Raw genomic sequence first — 9,325 nt, 5'->3', positions numbered from 1 at the left:
TTGAAGAGTAACTGATTTATTTATTTATTGAGTAAATTTAGGACTAGTCAGATAGGTGTCTCAATTTTTTCAAACTAATGATAAAATATCATTTCAGATATATGCATCTTTCACTAGAATACCGAATATCAAAAACAAGCTGACTGCTTAATTCACAATAAAAAACTAAACTTTAAAAACGTTTTTTCTCGATTTCAGTATTCTGCCATTTACCTGGTTTTCGCAGTATACCGACGATCTGTTTTATTGCAACTGTTTGATAATTAGCGGAGAAGTTCTTAAGGGGGGAGATATTAACAAATGAAATATGAATAAGGTATTATGTAATTGTTTGTTAAATGAAAGTAATGTTTTATATTATTAAAAGTTATTTACATTTATTCCTATATATTTACTATATATTTTAGAAATGTGTGTTAATTTATTGGATTTTTAATTAAAAGGATAGTTATATGACAATGAATAAAGTTAAATGTACAATTTTGTGGGTGTGCAACTACTTTAACTTGTAATTATCAAATTTTGATAAATTGAATTTGGTTTCTGTTTTGGCAGGAAATTGTGATGTCAAATATATTTAAATTACTAAAATTAAAACACTTAAGGGCAATCAAAGACAATTAGGGACAAACAGAACACAATTAAAAGACAAAACAGACATTAAATTTTCTTCCCTTTATTACCAATTAACGTTAAATCGATTTTTGACTATTATCGTTATCTAATTAGAGGGAGTGAGCCAATTGACATCGTTTCTCTATGAATATCAAATGATCACCGATCACAGCTCATTTTAAAGGTTTGTTAATAACCTACCAAATTCTTTTTCAGTTTTGTTTATAAATTATAACAGTTTTAATTTACAGACGTAAAATTCTAAAACTCTACCGTTTTTTACTTAAATCATTGTTAAGACTTTCTAAAACAAGTTGTTGTAGACTGTCTTGATCTTAAAATTTTATAATAGAGTTCAAAATCAATGACTTCCAACAACAAATTTTCAAGAAATACTTTACTGCAAGGAATAAAACCACACATTGTACTATATAAATTTATTGAATTAACAATGAAGTATACTGGGAAATCATATTTGAATACTTTAACGTAAATTCAAAATAAATTACATCAAATCAAAATTCACAAGAAACAGTTATTTACAGGGAAGTATTTTTTTATAAATTGATCTTAATTTTCTAATTACATTTAAACTATTTATTTTCTATACCACATTTGCAAAGTATTCATTCTTTTAACTTTCTTTTGTAACTGTAGAATTCCATACAAAAGGGCTTCAGCTGTAGGTGGACATCCTGGTACATATATATCCACAGGAACAATTCTATCACAACCCCTAAATCAAAAAAACTATGAGTTAATAAATCAATGTGAGTTGAATAAATTATTTTATATAAAAAGCGTTTCATTTCAAATATAAACATATTGTAATAATCTACCAAAAAGATCATAAAATGGTATTTTTATAATCTGTATAGTTCATACAGATTTATATTATAATCTGTTACATATGTGAATTTTTGATTGTTCAAAACAGTTCTGGCAGTGTTCTGTCAGCTCCTTCAGGATGTGTGCCGCTTTATCTCTCGCAGCTTCAACCCAATGAAATCTTAGTCCTTTTAATGAAGTTCTTACATGACTCAAGATCTAATAAGTATGGCATATGTTGAATAATGGAATGCTATTTTTATCATAGATAAAGTTTAAAGGTCTCATAAATCTTTCCAACCTACAACCTGAAAGATGTCTTGTGCATACTCTCCATCTATGTGGCTTTAGGATAGGTTTTCGTACCCTCTGCTGAGCCCCTTTTGTGTTGAGCAAATGCAAAAGTACTTGAACATTTTTCTCTTTGCACCACTCCTGTTTGTTCCCTGGACCTTTGTAGCTCCTTACTGAACTTCATTGTGGATTTACTGACTATTTTTTAGTAGTTCCTCTTCATCTATGGAAGTATGGTCTGGATCCAATTTTATATCTTCCACTATCAGAATGTATAGTGACTCCTGCTTGATGGGAAAAGGCTAAAGAAAACTGGTTGAATACACCTTAAAAATATATGATGTTTCAGACATAATTAAAAAAAGGTTTTTAAACTTTTACTAACACCTTGAAAAGTCCATCTTTTAGATTGTTTCTATACACATATTGTTCCAGTAGGTATTTGCTAAATGTAACTGATTATTAGTAAACCATTGATTATAGTGTTATGTTTATAGAGATTTCCCAATTTTACTACTTTTATTTTACTTGTTTGGTACTTATGCCAATTATAAAATAAACAGTCTGGCTGTGGACCATACCCTGATTGTTCAACACTAGGATATTTTATTGTCAAATTTATGATAGTTATTAAAGGAAAATACCTATTTAAAATAAAAAACACACCTTACAACTGAGTATGAATAATGGTAATATCCACCACCATTGGCACAGCTTCCCATAGAAATTACCCATCTTGGGTCAGGCATTTGGTCATATACCTTTCTCAAAGCTGGCGCCATTTTGTTTGTCAATGTTCCAGCTACAATTATCACATCAGCTTGACGTGGAGAGGCTCTGAATACTACACCATACCTTGAATGAAAAGGAAATAAAGGTTTAAAATGGAAATTTTTGTATTTCATTTATAAAAATCCTCTTTAAAAAATGTGTATTATTCGTCCATTGATGATAATCTGTGTATTTTCCTATAGCACCACATTTAAAGGGTTTAGTATTGATTGCAGTTTACTACTTTAGTGCTTTGTGGAGATATTAGTTCCTGTCAAAACTAGAAGATGAATAAATATTAAATGTATCTCAGTCCCTACATATTCTAACTAAATGAATTTTGTACTTTACCTGTCCATATCATATCTAGGAGCAGCCATATGCATCATCTCAACAGCACAACATGCAAGACCAAAGGTGAGAGGCCACATGGAACCCTTCCTTCCCCAATTTAAAAGATCATCCAGACGGGCAAATGCATATTCTCCTAAATTATTCTTTTCTGGTTTGAATGGAGAATAGGGTCTGTCAGCTGGAACAGGTTGTGTAGATTGACCTCTTTTTTGTAGCTGCACAACGCCAAAACTACCGGTTAGATTTCTTAATATATTTGAATTCGTAAGGGCATCTTTGCAAGGTACCAGAGCACTGCGTAGCATCTACAAAAATAAATGTACTATTTATCAAATCTATTTTTAGGTTATACGTTTATTATAAATGTTTTGTTTGGCATTTGTATATGTATTTATTATAATATTAAGTATATATCTTGCGTTTTTACCTTTATTTATTAATTGTTACCAAAAAACAAGTAAAATTGGTAGTTTTAAACGGCTTTGTGAATATTTACGTAATTCTATTTTAACATTTTATTCAATTGTTATATGACACTCTTCTTTTATCTTTTCTTGACATACATATGAATCTTACTTAGGACCAAACATGTGAGGCAAAATTATATGAACCAGCTTTTTCTAAAAAGAAGATTATTCAACTAATTAAAGGTTAGAATTTCAAATTTTTAAAATATATAAATAAACAAATAATTTAGCTATGTATTTACCAAGATATGAATTTTGTAAGGAAAATAAATCTCTTTTACAAGCTTTTATAGAAAAAGCTAACCAGTGCAAATCCAATATACATTGCGACCATAAAGAATATAACAGATTATCCAAAATTCTTCCTTTGGTAAGATATTTCTAGATTTTATTTATTGAATAAAGAATAATTCATAATCAATTTTTTTAGAATGCCATTTTAGAAAAATATGGCGAAGCTAACGAAGTTATTACTATAAGTGATAGTGAGGAAGATTGCATAAATGATAATGAGATAACTAGTTTACATAAGACAATAAATGAAATTCTGATACCATTGAATGAGACTGTAGCAGACGATATAACTTACGCAATAAAAGAAATTTTGGAAACTGAAAAATGCCTAAATACATCTGTGATATCAGATCTACATAGCTCAAAGCTAAACCTGGACAATATATTTCAACAACTTTTTAAGGAATTAAGTTATGAATCAGTCATAGATTTTGGTCAATCATTAAGATCCAATGTTATTACCAATGAAAACATTATTTTAGTATATGTTAAATATTTATTATTACCACAAGTAAGATACATTTTAATTTTTGCTTCAGTGTATACTAGATAGAATAGAGATTTTTAAGACAAAAAGATATAGAAAATAAGACCAATGAAATTGAAAGTTCTCCAATTTGTCATGAACAAATATAATCAGAATATACATGGCATAATTGTTTTTCTTTAACAGGCAGTATTGTTAGTTATGTTAAATTTTTTATTGAACATTCTTTCATTTGAGTCTGATCTAGACTAAAGAGGCATGTAAATGACCTTTTAGTTTTGTAGTAACTTTTAACTCTAGCACCTACACAGTAAATTTTTTTCTAAAGTCTTTCTGATTGAACTTGATAATACCTCCTCTATATTTTTACTACATTAAATTATTTTGCAGCTGGAATTAGAATATTCAGATAGCTCCCAAGACAATCTAAATGAATTCTGCAATAAATATCCAGATATTGTATCAGAGAGGCTTTCTGATCATTTGCTCATTTGTGATGATAAATATTCTAGAGTTATACTACAGTTTGTGGATGGCCTTTCACAACAATTTAAGGTGAAACTGTTTAAGTAAGTAGATTCAGTATGTACTTATACTCTGTTCACAGTGTGGTGTTGGGTCGTCACCTGGCTAGCCCAACTGATTTTCCATGTTACATTTCAAAAAAATAAAGATTGTACTTTTTCATTCTTTATTGATAACTGAACATTACAATTGTAACTCGGGTCAGTTCAACAGTGTAAATAAGAGACAGTGTCTAAACTCTACTACTAACAATAATAATATAATACCAACAGTTGCTTTTAAATACCAAATCCATGACACATAATTTCTGCTGACTCTACAGGTTCACACAAGAGGTTTTTCAACTATTAACTCACATATTGTTTATTGTGAGGTGAATCACAATGTTTTGGTTATTACGATGTTATATTTTACTAATTAAATGTAATAACCTAAATATTACTAAAAGTCCAATGTGGGTTATTCCACACCAGTCTTAACTAGTAAATCTAGTTATTAATTTTGTTGCTGTATTGCTCAAATATTGACAAACTGTGAGTGGCTGGAAATTATTACATAATCAGGGACCCATACTCATAGCCAATATTAATTGTAACTTGGAGTAAACAATTATTCACATACAGTTTATTGACAAAATAAAACTGCTTTGAAATTTTTTGGTTTTTAATAGATTACTATTTATCAATAGAAAGTTTTTAATTAAAATTAATCAATATACACTTCCATTATTCAGGATTATTCCTCTTTTTTCAATTAACAGTTTCGCAGAGGAACTTTATTTCATAGCTTTCGTCTGTGGGAAATAAACTTTTATATTTGGAAAAATGCCAAATGGCATTGTCAGTACAGGTCCCGAACCAGAAAGCAGCCAAATGGCGGCTTTCACAGCAAAACTGTTAAAGAAGACTACAACAGTAAGTTATTTCAGGTATTAATAAAGCTTTTGTGTTGTATGTCTTTAACAAAGACTGTCAGAATATTCCTAAGCTGAATGAACCATGTATACCACATTGTTCTAGCTGTTTTTTTTACTCATGCTATCCTATTTTTAGTGGATATCTTCCTATATAATTTCTATATATTGATAATGGCTCTTCTTGTTCTTATCCCAGATTTTCTCATAGCTTTTTCAAACAATGCTGAATAGGAGCATGATAGGTTATCTCATAGTTTTATCAAACCAATCTTGAATAGGAGGCATGATAGGCTAATCGAAATTTTAACAGTATCTGGAAGTCTTGTTATTATGGTCTTGACACTTGACTTTTTAAAGCATTGCTTTTACTAATTTTATTTAGTGTGCCGGCATACAAAAAATATACTGTTGATGTGGTGAGGGTTATAGAAGGTCTATGGAAGGGAGCAAACATGACTGTAATCGATTTTAATAATATGCCCAAACGACCCATGGTTCTCATCTATGTCCATAAGAAAGAGACAGATGGAGCAATTATCAGGGCCTGTTTAAGGAACAAAATCAGGACCTTAATTCACTTTTTGATCTTCTTCCAATTGTGTGTCTTCACACTGTGGTTTATGCACCTTCTTACTAAACTATCACCTCCACCATGGTCTCTACTTCTCAGATTTACATTCGATTTTGTTATTTTTTAGGAATCTAGTAGCAAACTGCAAACATCTCGAAGACAACCATATATCTCTATTTGATACTTTACAAGGAGAACAAGTTGATAATGACACACTAAATAAATTGTTAGAAATAATGTCAAAATCTGCTGATAAACATAGTACAAATAAAACTTTTGGAAAATTTTTATTGAAGATCATTCAGTTAGTAGGAAAAAACATTTCAACATTTGAAAAACCTCTAAACCACATTATCGGAACACACCGATCGATTTGGAAAGGAAAAATACAAAAGACTTATGATGAATTGTTACAAGACAGTTTCTTGATGTCACAATCTTTGAGATATTAAATATTTGAAAATAAAAAAAGTGTGTGTGTGTATTCTTTAACCTGAATTTTCCCAACATATATTTAGGGTTAAGGAATATAGCAAATTTACCTTCACTTGCATTTTCCAATAAAGATTTTATTACAGGAACCAATGGTAGGAAATCTTAATAGTTTACATTTGCTATAAGTAATACATTATATGAACATTAACATATGTACATAATATGGATGTTATCATTTAAAACATTACATATAATTAATAAAAACTATTGCCTACCAATATAATTGTAAAGTAGAAAAACGAATTTTACATAAAATCTGTGACATATAAAATATTTAATTATCAGTTGTCAGAGATTTGACCACTAAAAATCATAGGAACAAGCTGAATTTTGCTGAGAATGTCATTTTTGAGACTAGTCGTTAAAAAGACGCAAAAAAGTTTACCACCCCTGCCCCCGACTTCTTCCTAAAACGCCACTAGTAGTTTTTGCTGGGAGTGTACAGTACAGTGAAGTCTATGCCATTAGTGAATCATGTAAGTGAAAAGAAGAAAAAAGATGTGGAAAACCTTCTCAAATTTACTTCATTATCTGAAAGTTCAAAAGATTTTTATAATACTGCACTTACCAATGTGCAATATGGTTCCAACGATAATAATACTGTAGTGTATGAAAAACTAGAACCTTTTATTTGAAAGATTTTTCAACCTTACTTTTCAAATTTTGATGAATAAAAATTAATTTTTAATTATGTACTTAGATAGTTATTAAACCTCTGCTGACATCTTAAAGACAAGCGCTGAATATCAATAATCAAATGAATAATAATATGAAGTTGTCCCATGAATTTTCCAAAAGTGCTTAAGTCACTGACTTATGTCGTTTTGAAAAAAACCCAAATGTTTAACTTCTTAAAAGACATTAATTTGTGTTCAAATCTTACTTTCAATTGTCTTGAAACAAGAATTTGAACCTGCAAATTACATGACTGATTCTATTCCAAAGTAACATTTAATTATATTCTTAAACATAGAAAAAATTCGTTCCTGAAAATTTTACTTTTTTGACTTAAGACCTTTTGGAATCAACCACTTCAATTATTTTGTATTAAATTCTACCTTAAAAATATTATTAAAATTAATTATATTAATATACAGGGTCCCGGAAAATAGTGCGTTTCTTAAAGGTATGGGCTGAGTGTAGCATTTAAAACAAAAACGTCTTAAACATTTTTTTATAAAGTCAACCGTTTTCAAAAAATTATATATTAAATTTAATCCATTTGATTAGTGTCCACAGAAAAGCAAGTACATCCGGCAACGTTGTGCTCCAAAAGAGCGCAGAGATCCAGAGAAGGTACATTATTTGTAAACAGTCGTAATTACCCGTAGCTCAAGAATAAATAGTATTGTCATGTTTTCGATTATATATATTAATTACGTACGGTGAAGCTCACTGTGACAGTAATAGGGCTGTTAGACTTTATGTTGAACGCTGTTCCGAATGACGACATCCTAATGCCCGAAGTTTTGTGAATGTGTCCCAAAGGTTATTAGAGACGGGTTGTGTGGTACCTAAAAAAACTAGCGGTAGAACACGAAGTAACCGTAGACTAAATGTAGATGTGATTTTGGATATAGTCAGTAATAATCCAAGAGTAAGTACCCGATCTGTGGCTAGAATGGTTGGCATTTCAAAAAATATTGTTCACAAGACATTTACGGAACAACTGTAACATCCTTACCATTACCAACGAGTGCAAGATTTACACCAAGGCGATTTACCTCGAAGATTAAGATTTTGTAGATAGTTTCAAAACAAAATCGCCAGAGAACCCGAATTTCCGTGCAAAGTGTTGTGTGCAGATGAAGCTTGTTTTACGAGAAATGCAAATTACAATTGTCACGTATGGAATGATGAAAAATGCTATTAGGACAAATTTTCAAAAACAATTTAGTATAAATTTATGGGCTGTGATTATTGGTAATCATCTGATTGGACCGTACGAACTTCCTAGAATATTGAATGGAGAAACCTATTTAAATTTTTTGCAGCATGTTCTGCTCATACTTCTTGAAGACGTTCCACTACAAATATGCTCTGAAATGTGGTTTCTTTATGACGGGGCTCCAGCACATTTTACGAGACATTAATAATTTCCTCGACATCGCTTATCCTCGTCGTTGGATCGGTAGAAATGGACACGTTCTGTGGCCACCCAGAACGCCAGAATGTAATGTTATGGACTTTTATTTTTGGGGATATCTAAAATCATTAGTATATGACAACCAGGATGAAATTAAAACAGAAGCTCAATTGCGACAACGAATTTTTGATGCTGCTGAAATAATCTGACATAATTTACATACTTATAATATTAAGAATAATTGGATTCGTTGAATAAATGCGTGTATCTGTGCAACTGGTGGCCACTTCGAACATTTATTGTAATAATAATTTTTCATGTAAGTAACAACAGTATTCAAACCTTTACTATTAAATATTTAATAAAAACAAATATGCTTTTTCTCTATCACTGTTATCAGTAGCAATACATATTATGCCTCACGATCGATGGTTCATGATAGCTGATTTACAGTAATTAACGAAGAATAACAAGGAACGCAACGTTGCCGGCTGTATTTGCTTTTCTGTGAACAATAATCAAATGGATTAAAATTAATATTTTTTTTGAAAAAGGTTGACTTTATAAAAAAATGTTATAAGACTTTTTTGTTTTAAATGCTGCAATCACACATATCGTTAAA

General features: G+C 30.2%; 2 protein-coding genes across 2 annotated transcripts; one reads left to right on the top strand and one right to left on the bottom strand.

The window, feature by feature from the left end:
• Nucleotides 1-1,037: 1,037 nt before the first annotated feature.
• Nucleotides 1,038-3,440, bottom strand: LOC140445834 (NADH-quinone oxidoreductase subunit B 2-like). Its single transcript, XM_072538208.1, has 4 exons — nucleotides 3,290-3,440; nucleotides 2,860-3,167; nucleotides 2,404-2,592; nucleotides 1,038-1,351 (listed from the first exon to the last, which is right to left on the bottom strand). Exons 2-4 carry the CDS (start codon nucleotides 3,165-3,167, stop codon nucleotides 1,213-1,215), a joined length of 636 nt encoding a protein of 211 aa, XP_072394309.1. The 5' UTR covers nucleotides 3,290-3,440; the 3' UTR covers nucleotides 1,038-1,212.
• A 62-nt stretch (nucleotides 3,441-3,502) lies between these two features.
• LOC140445833 (uncharacterized) lies at nucleotides 3,503-6,594 on the top strand. Its single transcript, XM_072538207.1, has 4 exons — nucleotides 3,503-3,699; nucleotides 3,760-4,134; nucleotides 4,501-4,679; nucleotides 6,250-6,594. Exons 1-4 carry the CDS (start codon nucleotides 3,562-3,564, stop codon nucleotides 6,572-6,574), a joined length of 1,017 nt encoding a protein of 338 aa, XP_072394308.1. The 5' UTR covers nucleotides 3,503-3,561; the 3' UTR covers nucleotides 6,575-6,594.
• Nucleotides 6,595-9,325: the final 2,731 nt, after the last annotated feature.

This window comes from Diabrotica undecimpunctata, chromosome 7 (genome assembly GCF_040954645.1).
Source record: "Diabrotica undecimpunctata isolate CICGRU chromosome 7, icDiaUnde3, whole genome shotgun sequence".
NCBI classification, from domain to species: domain Eukaryota; kingdom Metazoa; phylum Arthropoda; class Insecta; order Coleoptera; family Chrysomelidae; genus Diabrotica; species Diabrotica undecimpunctata.
This window is presented reverse-complemented; position numbering and strand designations above follow the sequence as displayed.